General features: G+C 40.7%; 1 protein-coding gene across 3 annotated transcripts in view; it reads right to left on the bottom strand.

Annotated features, from left to right (window-relative positions):
- Nucleotides 1-783: 783 nt before the first annotated feature.
- The window catches only part of NPEPPS (aminopeptidase puromycin sensitive), a 107,681-nt gene continuing 91,507 nt past the window's right edge, over nucleotides 784-16,957 (bottom strand). For all 3 annotated transcript variants that reach the window (XM_064271158.1, XM_064271156.1, XM_064271157.1), the window contains one exon: nucleotides 784-15,158. In XM_064271158.1, the coding sequence (XP_064127228.1) occupies nucleotides 15,006-15,158 (153 nt within the window). In that variant the 3' untranslated portion in view covers nucleotides 784-15,005. The remainder of the gene's footprint in view (nucleotides 15,159-16,957) is intronic.

The raw sequence follows: 16,957 nt of genomic DNA, 5'->3' as shown, positions 1-16,957 counted from the left end.
TTGCTCTATACCAACCCCAGCATATACGGATTTTCCATTGTGGTGTAAGATGGCTACTTCAACTCCAACCATCATGACTACATCCATCCTGCAGGAATTCACTTTGTCCCAGCTATCCTGAGTTTTTTCTGATTCTTTAAGTAAGAATTGAATTAATTAAATTCAATGAATAAATTAATCAAACAAAAACCAACCCAGTTGCTGTCAGGGTTGATTCTGAATCACGGCCACCCTGTGTGTTTCAGAGTGGAACTGTGCTCCACAGGGTTTTCAATGCCTGAGATCTTTTGGAAGGATATGGCTGGAACTCTCTTCTGAGGCACTTCTGGGTGAATTCAAATTGCCAGCCTTTTGGTTAGTAGCCAAGTGCTTAAGCATTTCCACCAGCCAGGGACTCTATAATGAGTCAATACATTAACTAAATCAACAAATTAAATTAAATGTTGTATTAAAATATCAGGAAGAAAATGGGCTAAGCAAAGAACTTGTACATTAAAGCATTTAATATTTTCGACTAAGCATCTGGAAAAGATCAACTGTCTAAAGTCCAGACAACTAATTTGAGAACTTTTAATTTTGCCAACAACATATCCAAATTTCAGCCCATTATAGGAAAGTTTAGTTGTGTATATCTGAATCCAGCATATGTTAGATGAACCCTTAACATGTTATATTGCAATTTTTTTTTTCTGGTTCTATGTTTATTTTTCACTCTAGAATGTGAGTAATTTGAGGGTAAGCTCTTGTTCTTTCGTCTGTCTGGTTCTGGCCCCTAACACAGACCCGGCCTTTTTTTTTTTTTTTTTTTTAACCTTCTTCATTTATCTAAGATTTACTGTGTCACCACAGAAACCCTAGTTTGATGGCTGCACCCAGCATTTGCATAATATTCAATCCCTTACACAGCACAGTCACACCCGTCTGCCTTGCACTAAGGCTGGTGTTTTTTATTATCTTTCTACCCTCCCATTTTACAGAAAAGTACCTGAGTTCCAGAGGGTGAAGTGACTTCTCCAATGTCACGTAACGTTGGTTCGAAGTCAGCGTTAGACCGTCTATCATAACCTAGGTCCTTCTCCTATTTTTTTTTTTTTTTTTTAATAATAGTAATCGTAACATTTATTGAGCACTTGCTGGCCAAGTTAGGCATCAGGACAGGGATCGCTGGAATCCTCCCCAAAACCTGCCAGGAATTATGCCCATTTGATTTGTTTATTTTATTGTGTTTCAGGTGAAGGTTTACAGAGCAAATTAGCTTCTCGTTAAACAATACACACCTTGTTCTGTGACATTGGTTGCCAACCCCGTGACTTGTCGACACTCTCCCCTTCTCAAACTGGGGTTCCGTTGCCAGCGTTACTGTCCCCTCCGGCCTTCTTGTCCTTGCCCTGGGGCTGGTGTGCCCATGTAGTCTTGTTTTGTTTTATGGGCCTGTCTAATCTTTGGCTGAAGGGTGAACCTCAGGAGTGACTTCGGCACTGAGTTAAAAAGGTGTGCAGGAACCATACTCTCGGGGCTTCTCCAGTCTCTGTCAGACCAGCAAGTCTGGTCTTTTTTTGTGAGTTAGAATTTTGTTCTCCGTTTTTCTCCAGCTCTGTCCGGGACCCTCTATCGTGATCGCTGTCAGAGCAGTCGGTGGTGGTAGCCACCTTCTAGCTGTGCTGGACTCAGTCTGGTGGAAACTGTGGTTGTGGACCATTAGTCCTTTGGACTAATCTTCCCCTTGTGTCTTTGATTTTCCTCATTCTTCCTTGCTCCAGATGGGGTGGGACCAGTGGAGTACCTTAGATGGATGCTCACAAGCTTTTAAGACCTCAGTCTGCTACTAATTTCTAATATTATCCCTTTGTGTCAAGACAGGAGTCCTTGGTATAATTTCAATCTTTTAAGATTTGTTGAGAATTGTTTTGTGGCCTAACATGTGGTCTATTCTGGAGAATGAGCCATGTACACAGGAGACTAGTGTGTATTGTTCAGATGATAAGTGGAGTGTTCTATATATGTCCATTAGATTCCATTGGTTTATGGTGTTGTTTAAGTTCCCGATGACTTTATGTTAATGGGGGAGGAACAATTCAGAAACAGAGGATGAGAATGGTTTCACAACTTGAATAATGTACTCAATGTCACTGAATTGTACATGTGGAATTGTTGACTTGGTATATGTTTTGATATGTATATTTTCAACAATCATATAAAAAGAACAAAAAACCCTACGGAGCACATTTCTTCTCTGACACACATTGGGTCACCATGAGTAGGAGTCAACAGCAAAAAAAACAAACAAAAAACCCTAGGTCTCCTGACACCCACTGATGCATTTTTTAACACCCCCCCCCATAATCTCTTTCTAAACACGATTGGGTGCACGGTATCCCAGCACCCTCATAAAAATCAGCTGCCATTGAGTCTACATCAATTCATGGCAACCCCATGCATATCAGAGTGGAACTATGCTCCACAGGGTTCTCAAAGGTTGATTTTTCAGAAGTAGGTCACCAGACCTTTATGTCAATGCACCTGTGGGTGGACATGGACCTCCAAATTTTGGTTAGCAGCCTATACAGCACATTGACCATTTGGACCACCAAAGGACTCCAGCATAAGGCCTTAAAAAACAAAGTTCTGAATAACTGAATGAATGAATGACTAAACAAACAAAGGAGCTGAGAAGCTGAGATGGAAAAGAGGAGACAATGGAAAGGTCCTAACAGAATTCTTTACTTTTACCATTGGGAAGTAGCTGTAAATAATTAAGATCCATCAGAGATGGATTAGAGTAGGCGAACCTTGTTTTATCATCTACATAAAGGTCTCTAAAACATTTCCAAAGTTACATTCAAATAGGGTAAGCCCTATACATGTTCAGGGACACAAAGGAGGAATACTGTATCCATGAGACTTGGTTTGGGGAGGGACCACAAATTCAAATGTTCTGGACCTGTCATGGAACCTTACTGAAGGATCTAGGATGGGAACTGTGGTATATACACTGGTCTTAAGGTACTATTCAGCTCCCAACATTTATAAAAGAGCTTCCAATTTTTCAAGAAACACTGGAAATCTAGATTTTTATGTGAAATACTTCAAAAAGTTTTAAAAAGCATTGTGCGGGTAAAAAAAATGCACATTTGCAATCTCTGGTGTGTAGTAAGGTGGCGTTCTTATGGTAGTCAATGACATTTTCATTAAAGGGAAAGAACAGTGTGTGGCTTGCTCTACCCTGGGGCTAGGAGGGAGAATGTGGTGATGGGGGTTAAATCCAACGCAAACATCTGCAAAAGCTTGGCCCTTCTGTACTTGGGTAATATTTAATGTTTTGCAGGATGTAGTGCAATGAGTTTGTCTTTATATATGCCCTTTCTGGCCCTGGGTTTGTAGTTCTGCAAAAAACGATTTGTTGGGCCACAGCCTGCCCTATGACTGGTGTGTTTTACATACCTTATGGGGATTAGACAGTTTACTATGCAAATAAGGTGACTGTGGCCTACCAAGGGGATTGGTCAATTTGTGGTCTTGGTGAGAGGAGTAGACTTATAAAAGAGCTAATCCCACAGAGGTTCGGGGCGGGGGGAACCTCACTACCTTTGAGGAGAAGAACCTGGAATGGAGCATGTCCTTTGTACTTGGGGCCCCTGTGTGGAGAGCCTCCTAGGCCCAGGAGAGATGGCTTGAGATGGCACAGAGATGCACAAGTGACAGTGGTGCAAGATGGCAAGAATCAGGGAACCGGTGGAAGATGGCTTTGGTGAGGTTCCCAACCCACAGAACAAGAGATAGCTGAGCACTATCAGGCAGGAGACTTGCTAGTGGAGTGGGGTGCCTCCAGGCATATCTTAGGTTGGGTTCTCTAGAGAAGCAAAACCAATGAAGCATACACACACACACACACACACACACATGTCCAGTCCTGTGCCATGCTCACAATCGTTGTTATGCTTGAGCCCATTGTTGCAGCCACTGTGTCAATCCGTCTCGTTGAGGGTCTTCCTTTTTTCCGCTGACCCTGTACTCTGCCAAACATAATGTCCTTCTCCAGGGACTGATCCCTTCTGACAACGTGTCCAAAGTATGTAAGACAGTCTCACCATTCTTGCTTCCAAGGAGCTTTCTGGTTGTACTTCTTCCAAGACAGATTTGTTCATTCTTTTGGCAGTCCATGGTATAGTCAATACTTTTCGCCAACACCACAATTCAAAGGCATGAATTTTTCTTTGTCTTCTTTATTCATTGTTCAGCTTTCACATGCATAAGATGCAACTGAAAATACCATGGCTTGGGTCAGGTGCACCTTAGTCTTCAAGGCGACATCTTTGCTTTTCAACACTTTAAAGAGGTCCTTTGCAGCAGCTTTACCCAGTGCAATGCATCTTTTGATTTCTTGACTGCTGCTTCCATGAGTGTTGATTGTGGATCCAAGTGAAATGAGATCCCTGACAACTTCAATCTTTTCTCCGTTTATCATGATGTGGCTTACTGTCCAGTTGTGAGGAGTTTTGTTTTCTTTACGTTTAGGCGTAATCCATACTGAAGACTGTGGTCTTTGATCTTCATCAGTAATTGCTTCAAGTTCTCTTCGCTTTTGGCAAGCAAGGTTATGTCATCTGCATAACGCAGGTTGTTAATGAGTCTTCCTCCAATCCTGATGCCCCGTTCTTCTTCATATAGTCCAGCTTCTCGGGTTATTTCCTCAGCATACAGATTGAATAGGTGTGGCAAAAGGATACAACCCTGATGCACACCTTTCCTGACTTTAAACCATGCAGTATCTCCTTGTTCTGTCTGAACAACTGCCTCTTGATCTATGTAAAGGTTCCTCATGAGCACACAATTAAGTGTTCTGGAATTCGCATTCTTCACAATGTTATCCAGAATTTGTTATGATCCACACAGTCGAAGGCCTTTGCACAGTCAATAAAACACAGGTAAACATCCTTCTGGCATTCTCTGCTTTCAGCCAGGTTTGTCCATCTGACATCAGCAATGATATCCCTGGTTCCACATCCTCTTCTGAATCTGGCCTGAATTGTTGGCACTTCCCTGTCGATACACTGCTACAGCCAATTTTGAATGATCTTTAGCAATTTTTTTTTGTTATTAATGTGATATTATGATATTATTCAATAATTTCCTCATGAGGTTGGATCACCTGTCTTGAGAATGGGCATAAATATGGATGTCTTCCAGTCAGTAGCTGTCTCCTAGATTTCTTGGCATAGACGAGTGAGCGCTTCCAGTGCTGCATCTGTTTGTTGAAACATCTCAGTTGGCATTCTGTCAATTCCTGCAGCCTTGTTTTTTGCCAATGCCTTCGGTGCAGCTTGGACTTCTTCCTTCAGTACCATTTGTTTCTGATCATATGCTATCTCCTGAAATGTTTGAACATCAACCAATCCTTTTTGGTATAAAGACTCTGTGTACTCCTTCCATCTTCTTTTGATTCTTCCTGCATCATTCAATATTTTCCTCATAGAATCCTTCTCTGCTGCAACTCGAGGCTTGAATTTTTTCTTCAGTTCATTATAGAAAAAAGCCCATTGACATCGAGTTGATTCTGACCTATAGCAGCCCTATAGGACAGAGTAGAACTGCCCCATACAGGTTTCAAGAAGTGCCTGTGGATTCAAACTGCCAACCTTTCAGTCACCAGCCATAACACTTACCCACTACCGCATCAGGGTTTCCATATATATATATATATATATATGTATGTATGTGTGTGTGTGTATACATGCATAGAACAAACAAACAAAAAAAACAAACCTGTTGCTGTAAAGTCGATTCTGACTCATGTGACCCTACAAGATAAAACTGACCCATAGGGTTTCCAAGGAGTGCCTGGTGGATTCAAACTGCTGAACTTTTGGTTAACAGCCATAGCTCTCAACCACTATGCCACCAGGGTTTCCATATACATATGTACACACATACATATATGTTTATATCAAGGATGGCTCATGCAGTTGTAGAGGCTGGAAAGTCTCAAGTCTGTGGGTCAGGCTTCAGGCGTCAGGTTGGAGGTTTCTCCCGACTCATGTAGCTGCAGGAGCTGATGAACACAAGATTGGCACATGGGCTGCAGAGGCTGATGAATCCAAGATCACAAGGTAAAACAGCAGGCTGCTGGCTCAAGTCTCATGAACCGGAGGTTAGATGACGAAGAGCCAGATGCAGGATCCAGAGCAAGCAAAAGCTAGCAAGCTTTGCCAGAAAGTCCATATATATTGGATGCAGGCCACACCTCCAAGGAAACTCTCTTTCAACTGATTGATTGGCAGCTCATAGTAGATCTCATTTTGGAGATGATTACATTATATAAAATTCCATCATGGAAGTGATTATGTCATCACGTAGCTGCCAAACCACTGAGATTTATGGCCCAGCCAAGTTGATACACAACCTTAACCATCACAGGGCACTTGTAGCTGAAGCTAAAGAACTGTATCACTTGCTCGAGCAGGACAGAGGTTAGGCCAGAGTGGGGCCCAGCAGGTAGAGGCCAAGCTGAGCATCTCAGCCTGCCTGCTGGCACCACTAAGAAGCTGAGAGCTGTCTTGGTTGAAGAACTGTATCCTGAGTTGCTGTCCTGATTGAAGAATTATATCCTGAGTTGTATCCTGTTACCTCCAAGTTGATCCTGATCCCAAATTGTAAACTGTTACTTCCCTAATGAGCCCTATAATCGTGATTATGGCCTCTGGGTTCTGAGTGGTCTTCAAAACGAATTATCAAACCTGACAGAGAAGCAGAGAGTACCATGGGGAGGATGGCTGATGTCAAAATTGGTTAAAAAAAAAAAAGTTGGAGAGTGGAGGTATGTCTGATTTCCAACTTTGGGCTGACGCTGCTGATGATGGTGTTTTTTATTCTCTCTATTCCTCCTGCATGTAGACTAGATCTGGTGCAACTAGGTCTCCCAGGAAGCGGAGAAACGGTCTAAGATGAACTATTAAGGTCTCCATGGTGGCCTGTCAGTGCTGGTCAGGTTGGAGAGGAAGTAGTCCTGGAACTGAGTTACTTGGTGAGTTACTTGGCTAAATCTGCATACACTCTTGGGTAAACCCTGCATTTCTCATTTATTCTGTGAGACTTTACTAGTTTGTACCTACTTCACAGAACCATTCTAAGAATAAGATGTCACCAATTTGGAAAGGTGTTAGATTTTTCCTAAAATGTAACGCAGATACTAAATGGGATAATTCTTTTGCCATGAGCAACTCGAGTGTAACTTTTTTTGTGGAATTGATGGCAACTTCTACAAAAGCTAAGCTAGGCAATGCTGACCCTAAGCTATGGCTGGAAGAAATCAAGAGGAGAGAATGTTTTAGTGTTCTGCTCTGGTGGGTTTGAGAAGGAGACAGAACACTGATCTTTTCTGGAAGCGGTGTTGGGGAGTCAGTGTGGAGTTGAGAAAGAAATACACATTGCCATAAATGGTGTGATCCTGCTACAAACAGCTGAGCTCATCCCTGGACTTCATGAACCTCACACCGGAAGCTTCAGCTGAAATAAACTTCTGGCCTTTCCATCAGTTTCTTGGAGTGGGCCAGGGTTTTATAGAATATTTCATGTCTCCACTTAGGAGGAGATTTGAACTCTTGGGTTTATTACTTAAAAAGGCAGCAAAGCTTATTATTAGCCCTGGTGGTGCAGTGGTTAAGGGCCTGGCTGCTAGTCAAAAGATCAGCAGTTCAAAGCCACCAGCTGCTCCTTGGAAACCCTATAGGGCAGTTCTACTCATGGGGTCACTCCGAGTTGGAACTGACTCAACAGCACACAGAAGCAATTATAATATTAGTAGTATTCCAATAAAGCTTTATAATTTAAAAAGAACTTTCACTTGTATTCTTCTCATTTTGTTCCCTGGTAACCCTATGAAATAATTATTATGTATTATCTTCACTTTACAGATGAGGAAGCTGATGGTTTCCCATTGTCCTTTAGCCAAAGTTCTGAAACCTTAAAAAAATCTGTTGCAGTTGATTCCAACTCATGGTGACTGCATGTGTGTCAGAGTAGAACTGTGCTCCACAGGGTTCTCAATGGCTGCTTTTTTGGGAGTAGGTTGCCAGGCCTTTCTTCTGAGGCACCTCTCTCAAACCTCCAACTTTTTGGTTAGCAGCCAAGTGTGTTAACATTTGCAACATGGCCTAAGTCCCTCTCTAGTCTAGCTCTTGCCTACGTCTCCATTTCTCGTACAGCACTTTCCCCAGAGCTCTCCCCTATAGCTATCATAGATTTCTTTTGGTTCCTTAAATAGGTGAGGTTCTTTCTAGCTACAGGCCTGTTGCTCGTGCTATTTCCAATGCCTAGAACACTTCCTTCTCCTCTTTTGCCTGGTTAGCAACTACTCATCTTTCAGGTCTCAATTTAACATCATTTCTTCAAGGAAACCTTTCCTGAATATTCACGTTAGATTGGACACTCTGGTAATATCCTCTTGTGGCACTGTGAGGTCGCTATGAGTTGAAAGCAACTTAACGGCAACGGGGTTTTTCAGGCACTCTGCACTTTCCATTCCAAACTCATCACACTTAAGATTACTCATTCACTATCTCTTGTTCCTGCTAGATTGTAAGCTCCAGGAGGGAAGAGACCAACTCTGTCGTATTCGTTACTGTAGCCTCAGCGCCTATTACAATGTTCTTTTGCCCTGAAAGCGTTTGTAGCCACTGTTGTCTGGATCCCATAGCCTGGAACTGATGCATGAGAATCTTGCCTTGATTCTTGTCCTCATGTCCAATGCTGTGCACTTTCCTGGCAAGGTTCTTCTGATATTTCAGTAACCAAGGCTCTTTGATCAGTGTCCAATATGCACACTTACTACACTGTGTAACTAGTTGTGAGGTTAGAGAACAGCATCAATTGTATCATTTGATAACAACTGGGAAAGACTGGTGCCTTTCTCACCTCTTCTGTTGTTTCTGTGATACCCACATACCAATGATACCCTTTGCTCAGCATCCTATTCCGGATGGGCAAAGGAGGATTGCAAATGACAAGAGTCATTTAAAGCTACCCAGACTATTCTATCTCAGATCCTTCCTTGGTTTGGTGCACACTTGAGTCATTTATGGATCCATGGCACATTTGTTTCATTTGTTGGAAGCAGTGAGGTATAGTCTCCAAATTAATGGCGCAAGCATAGGAGTGGAAGTAACACAGTTGCTCATGCCGGCGTGGCAGGCATTCAGCAGGTAAGGTGGGACCCAGTGAGAGAAACTCGTGGCCTTGTTTCAACAATTGTAGCAAGCTGAAGTTCCCGCAGGTTGGGAGTCTGTGAGAAGGGCCCTTTCTGTTTTTGTTTTCCAAGCTAGCTACATCTTTCCTCATCAAAGTCTTTGTGAAACCCATCACCATATAACTTCTCAAATCCAGCTAATGGTGCTATTAACCAAAATGTGTAGCTAAACACCCAGGAAGCAATGCACAGGATTGCAAGTAACTATTCTTTCCAAATACAGTTTGGTTCACATCTCCAGTAAGGAAAGAACGTTGATTCAACTCATTACATGAGCCACTTTAACTAATTGAGCCAGGAGCCTAAAGCCACGCTCTGCAAACGTGTTCACGCCAGAAAACTGGCATTTAACATCGGAAATCTAGGCTGGAAAACGTTCATGAGGCAATCAATCTAACAAGGAAGAAACGCTTCTCAAGGTACTCATCTGCCAACTTTTACTTTGTTCACAAGTAATCTTTGGCAATTAGCTTCATGACTTAGAATATGACATTAGGGGTCGTAGGTCTGACTGAGCCTGGTACAATTAGCTTCTTAAGGCAAAGGCTGAAAATGTCTGACACTGGTTACACAGGGGAACAAGGGGGAAACAGCCTATCCCCATGCCTAAGAACGCTCAAAATGCATCAACCACAGTATAAAAACCCAACAGGTCTTATATGCCCCAAACTTACCTGTAAATCATTGATTGTGTTTGGGAGGTAGGTTTATAAGAAAGGATGGTCACTTTTTTTTCCTTCAAAATTTGGAAAATTAGTATGTATTACATTTGTCGGAACAGAGATAAAAATGGATAGGGGTTAGTGATACAATGTTCTTAGGTGAGTAACAAATTATTACAATGAGGTTGGTACTGAAAAATATATTACGTAACTATTTTCTACCATACACAAAAAAAGACACCTACATACACTAGGTATACAATCAGGTGGTCCAATGGCACTTTTTTCAGTAATGGACATGATCTCTATCTGTGCTGTCCCACACAATAGCCACTAGCTAAAAATGGGGGTGTTGGGGATTTGAAATGTGGCTGGTGCAGCTGAGGAGCTAAATTTTAATAGCACCATAAGGCTAGTTGGACACTCAGGTCTGAAACCTTCCATTTGCTGGGAATAAGGAACGAGAATATCAGCAGAGGCCAGGAGAAGCCCAGATTTGGTAGCCAAGAGTAATGAAGTCATGTTCTGTACAGCGAAACCCATGAGAGCCGTAACTCGACAGGACTGCCTTGTTTTCCCAGGTTTCGCAAGTTTTGTGCCTTTGACAGGGTGCAGTCTTACCACTTTTCTATCGCTGTTTAGTGGAAAATATTTGAGTTTTCCTTCTGACAGGTTTCTGCCTTACACAGTCCCAGCTTTTGCAGGTAGTTCCTGACTTATGGCAGGGGTTCTGTTCAGAGGTTAAGTCAAATAAGTTTTTTTTCTGTTTTGTTTTCGTTATTGCCTTTTATTATCAGTATCTTTATAAATCTGATCTTTATTTGTCCTTGGTGGTTGGAAACATTACATACAAACTTACAGCTTCAACATCAGCGCTTCCTGTTTCTCCAGTTATTCGCCGTTAGGTAAGCTAAAAAACCAGGCGGTTAAATCAGGGACTACCTGTATCGAGTTTTGTTACCTATCCAAGAGAGATCCTCTGTCATCCCACCGTAATTACAGGAATGAAATGAGAAGTAGTTATTTACACTTGTAAGGCTACAGTACTAACTCCATCCTACCACACCCCTTTCCGTTCTCCTTTCAAGTGCTCCATTGACTTAAAAGGGAACTCACCTGTTTGAAAAACATCTCGTTCATCCCATTCATCTCAAATATTTTAAGTGTTTTGTTCTTTTTCTTAGAAACTGTTTCTCTCCACCCCCCTTCCATTATTTTATATTTTGTGTTATTGTCTTGAGATTTCCTCCATTTACTCATTAAAGCCATTCAGTATACCGATTTTAATTTCTTCTTCCCCTTCTTTAGTAGAAGTGCAAACTAATAAGCATTAAGAGAGTATTATGAAGAATTAGTGTACATAAGGTAGATAATCAGCCCTCTAATGAATTATAGTCGGTAGACTTGTAATGTTGTTTTAGTTGTGTTGAGTTGATTCTGACTCATAGTGACCCTATAGGACAGAATAGAGCTGCCCCATAGAGTTTCCAAAGAGTGGCTGGTGGATTCAAACTGCTGACCTTTTGGCTAGCAGCCTGAGCTCTTAACCACTTCGCCGCTTGTAATATGCCTGCACAATTTGTCAAACTGACATAAAGGTTAAGGTTGGTTATGGCGAGGTCTCAGAGAGCCATACTGTCAAGTTCGGCAAACCCAAGATTTAATTATTTTTTTCTTCTTATCATCTTACTTGGTGTATAGCATGCCTGCTGTCAACTGCTTGCAACCTGCCTGAGAAAGCAGGTTATGACAGTAAGCTATGTTCCTTCTCTGCTACTAATTCTACCCTAATGTTGGACATGACACATTCAATAGCAAAAGCTACAGCTGCCGGATAACAGCAATGGAATTGCATGAGCAATCTTCACAAATGAGAGCAACAACCAAATCAACTCTCCATCTTACTCGTGGAACACCCAACTCTCTGATTTGGTTTCTAGGGAAAGCGGTTTTTGGTCCAACATTTTGCTAAACATTAGGGTCTCTTGTCCCTACCTCTTGCATTTGAAACCAAATTTGGTTTGTTTGAAACCAAACACCTTGACCACTTTTTGCCTGTACCAGTTGGTAAAAGAAGGTACGGTCCTTCTTGGTTGGGTATTTTGTATTATCATAATACATAAAGATAGTGTTTTAAATAAACCAACTCTAAAATCCTAAAACTAGTATCCAGAAGAAGAAATTCTATTCTCATCAGGTAATTTATTTTCAGTAAATAACGATCTTGCAAGTGTAGCTTCAGTACCATAAGCATATTACTAAAAGTTTTTTTTTTTTTTTTTTTTAACTTTCTGACATATATATAAAAAAAAAAATTGTACGTATGTGGCTCCATGGTCTTTCTGGTAACATTCTAGAAGCTTTTTGGATTATAAAATTCTAAGAATCTATTTAAAGCTACAAAGCTTGTCCCCCCTGAAACTGCACACTATAGGGACATTCTTTAAAAAAATAATTCCAAGGGGTTCCTTGCTCCTGGAAACCAATCTTTAGAAATCACAGGTTAAGACTTCACCCACCAACACCCACTGTTCCAAAAGGCTTTACTGTCCCCCACGAATCAAAAAAGATATAAAACTCCTTGTGGGATGCATTAACACATTATCTTTCTTCCCCATCTTATTTTCCACTAAAATTTTTAACCAAAAAAAATCAGAAAAAAAGAAAATCTTTAAAAAAACAAACAAAAAGAAATCATTAGATATCTTTAATTTACCTAATTGTTCTGAGTCTACTTTGTCATCTGTAAAAATGGGTATATTACCTACAATAGGGAACAATTTGGAAGACAAACAATAATTTATTAAAACATCTGGCACAAAAAAGGCTGGATTAAGACTTTTAGGGGCCCAAAGCATCAGGATTATGGCGTCCAAGTCAGTCAAGGTATCAGCAGAAAACAGGTAACACACTCAAATGGGATAACTTGAGGAAAGTTTAATAAAGGGACTATTTACAAAGATGTGCACAGCATTTACGGAAATCACAACAAGGAATAAGAGAATAATCCAGAGCCAGTAAAAGTAGTCTTTACCATCCTTAGACTTGAAGGGGTTAAGGGAAGGTACTAGAAGCCAGGGAGAACTGTTTGATAGGAGCCAGGGCAGTAAAAACACTGACCATCTTTTCTCATGCCTTCTCATCTTCTGAGTGCTACTAAATTGGATAAACATAACCTGAAGTTAGAGGGCAAGGGAACTGGTTACTACAGTCCATGCAGGTCAACATCCCCTGGGGCCCGGCACAGAAGTGGCAATGAAAGATGTCCAGCACAACCCCTGCCCCACTATAATTCAAACTACTGAGCTTACACAAAACTTACATGTATGCAGAAACTAAAATAACTTCTTTCCAGAATTTGTGATTGCAAGGTTGTGTGAGTTCTTCAGTTAAAGGTGGACTTTCCTGTCTTGTGGGTGCCCTTGCTTTGTTAATGCCTTAAGCACAGGCTCAGACAGCTTGCTGGGCAGCACTGAGCATGGAGCCTGGCATGGAAGCTCCTCAGAGAATGGTACCTGTTGGGTCTCAACTCAACTCCTGAATGCTGACTCTCAGGCTGTCAGAGTTTGAGAATCCAAAACTAATTTAGAAGGAATCTTTGGATTTTTCTGTTTAGATTCTATTCATTAGGAATTCAGGAGCTGAATTTTCCTAGACTCAAAAAATCTTATGGTAGTAAAGACTGAATCCTACTGAATGATAAGCAAGTTTTTAGTTTCTTTTCAAAGAGAATAGAAGAAATTAGGACATCAGTTTCACATTGACATTTTTATTAACGCCAACTGTTTTTTAATTATTATTTTTTTAAAACGATAGCACAAAAATGTTTCAAGGAAGCAATCTCACAATCTGATGACCTTCTGAAATACAGTAAAGCCACACCAAATACGAATTCCTGTTAATAACAACAAAAAAAAAAAATTTAAAAAAAAGGAAAATAAAAGAAATGGAAAGAGGAAGGGAATGAGATTTAGAATTAAAACTCACTGGGATTGGACAGGTGAGGCTTGTTAGTAGGATACACTGTTGAAGCAAAGAGTGGCACACACAGGCTGATAGTCTTGTTTTTTAACCAGTTACACTAATGTGTAGGCCCTACAGCAGTTACCACTGACTTCTCACATGTACAACACAAACCAGGAGAAGCCAGTGCCGATACTGCTATGAAGAAGTTGAATAGTTGGCCTATCAGACAACTAAGACCACTTTCAGTAGAATAACTCCTTCAGAAAGACCTGTCTGAAAGCCTTATTTCTATTGTCTCACCTACATGTGTTTCAGGGTTCTTAGATGTCATCTTAAAAAAGAAAGGAAAATGTAAATCAGTTTCTCTTATTTAATGTGGCTATGAAGGATGTTTCCTTATTATTTCTTTCTCTCTAAGAAGGACACCTGGGGGTGGAGTATGGGGCCTGGGGGTGGAACTGAGGGGAGGAAAAAACCCAGAACAGGATTTTTTTTTAACCTTTTTTTTTTTTTTGGCCAAGGGATCACACAGAAGGGAAGGCAAGGAGGAAAACTACAATCCTTGGTTCAGATTGAGTTATGCAGGAAAATATATCTTCCTGATCAGTCCCCATGCCAAAAAAAAAAAAAAAAACACTTGGATTTATGCACAGACTCCAACTATGTCATACCAGCTATTAGCCTTTCATATTTAACCGTTCCCAGCAATGGGGACTATCCTTGGCTTGTAGGCTGCTTGCAGACCCCATTTCACAAAAACCCTCTTGACCCAGAAGCCTCTAGTTTCCTTTTGGTAGGTTATAAAAACAGAACATCTGTCATTTACAGGAAAGTGTTAAATACTTTTAACCACTGACAAGGCTTCAGGAAGTTTCACAGTTTCATTATGCTCTATTTATTACTATCATATTTACATTTTTATTTTATTTTACTTTTTTGCTGAATTGCTGATTTTCCTTTTTTCAATAGAATTTAATTCTGGAGTGTGAGCAGGAACCAGTTAACTACATTCATTGTCCAACCCCCACTGGTTTGAAAGAAGACTCCAAATTCTTGGCATATGAATCAGCTGTTCGGTAGCTCCACCTCATCCCTGCAGCGGAGCAGCAGAAATGCAGTGGCTGCACGCTCAGGGTTCACACTGTGGGTGGTGAGGCCTTTCGCTGAAGGAGGTACTGGTGGATGCTCTCAGCATCTCGCTTTAGCCAAGCAGCATTCAGCAGGATATTTTCACAACACTGCTGGATGGTACGTTCAGCTGAAGGAGCTGGGTGACTCTCGAAGAAAGCCTGGTATATAACAACCCAGAATGTAGGAGTTAAGTTTAACGGTCATTCCCAGCAAGAGCAAGAAGTTAATATCACAGGTTATGAAAAAAATACCCATTGGTCTACACAGGACTCATGAGCCTCACTCATGAGAATATACCACCGTCACCCTCATGCTTTCCTAACTACATTCACCCTTTTCGTCTTTTCACATTTCCACATCACTAGGCTAAAAGAAAACAAGCAACCATATATGGGAATTCTCCCTAAAATAACACATGTTTAAAACCTAGTAAAAAATCAGTAGTAAAGAAATAGAACCTACTGCTTTTCTTTTAGGCTCACTAATTAGTGGTTAATCTAAGCTTTAGAATCAGATTTGAGACTTCAAACTAGGCTTTGTCACCTACTAGGCTGTGACTTTGAGTACCTTAACTGCTCTAAATCTCAGTTTTCATTTATGATATGAGAAAATATTTATTCCAGAAGGATAGAGAGACAACCTATATAAACATTTAGCATAATATCTGGCACAAAGCTTAAATTGCTACTACCAAACCAAAAACCAAACCCAGTGCCGTCGAGTCAATTCTGACTCATAGCGACCCTCTTGGACAGAGTAGAACTGCCCCACAGAGTTTCCAAGGAGCGCCTGGCGGATTCGAACTGCTGACCCTTTGGTTGGCAGCCGTACCACTTAACCAGTACGCTACCAGGGTTTCTGAATTGCTACTATATCCTAATAATTTAATATTCTATATTTTCACATTGTTCATACAATAAAACAATTTCTGAGTTTATTATAATTTTCCACAATGTTTACTGATTAAAAGTTAAATACATTTTTTTTTTTTTAAATGATGTATACCTGGTTTTATAGAAAACAAAGCAGCTCTTGAATACCAACCAGCAAAAGGATGGGGGCCTTTCCTTTGAACTAATTATCACAGGAGTAAAAGAGAGAATCCACTGGGTTAAGTCTAGACCTTTTAGAAACCAATGACCTTATTTACATAGATGACAATGGCTACTGCTCCAAGGCTCCTAATCAGGGTTGGGTTCTTTGGGCCTGAGTTAGATACAAGTCTTCCTCCAGTTCCATCTCAGCAAATGGTATGACCATTCACATACAAGGAACCTGGAAATCATCCTTGACTTTTCCTTCTTCCTCCTCTAGATATGTTCACAACACAGAGAAGCCACTCAGTAAATAGTTGCTGAATTAAAGATGAACAAAATCAAACCACTGAATCTCTTTAATACTCCGCCTCCTCCAACAGCACCACGACCCTACTCCAGGTGACTGTATCATTCTTGCTTGGAGAGTTACTTTCTCAACATCCCCCCTCCCCCACTGCAAACCATTCTCCACATTGTAACCAGGTTGAAATTTTTAGAACATAAAGCAAATCAAGTCATTTCCTTCTCTATAGACCTTTCAAGGGTTTTCCATTTTGGGGAAATTCTTAATATGGCCTACAAAGCCCTGCATGGTCTGGTTGATACTACTTCCCCAGCCTCAGCTTGGCCACGATCCTCCCCTACATTATAAATATTTCTCCTTCACAGTACTTATTACTTTTACAATGAAATAACTGTTTACACAGAACAATGTAAACTAAGGTAGAGACTAAGTCTTTCAATATTTTCTCAAGAAGATCTGAAATCTTAGAATCTTATTCCTAACAATGGCTCACACAGTGAACAAACTATATATATAAAATAGCTCTCAGAACTTCCAAATTCATGCCTGATATCATCCTTGCCTTCAGGAAGATGAAGATATAAGTGACACTTTAAAAACACTTAGCAATTAAATG

The sequence above is a fragment of the Loxodonta africana genome, chromosome 18 (assembly GCF_030014295.1).
Source record: "Loxodonta africana isolate mLoxAfr1 chromosome 18, mLoxAfr1.hap2, whole genome shotgun sequence".
NCBI lineage: Eukaryota > Metazoa > Chordata > Mammalia > Proboscidea > Elephantidae > Loxodonta > Loxodonta africana.
This window is presented reverse-complemented; position numbering and strand designations above follow the sequence as displayed.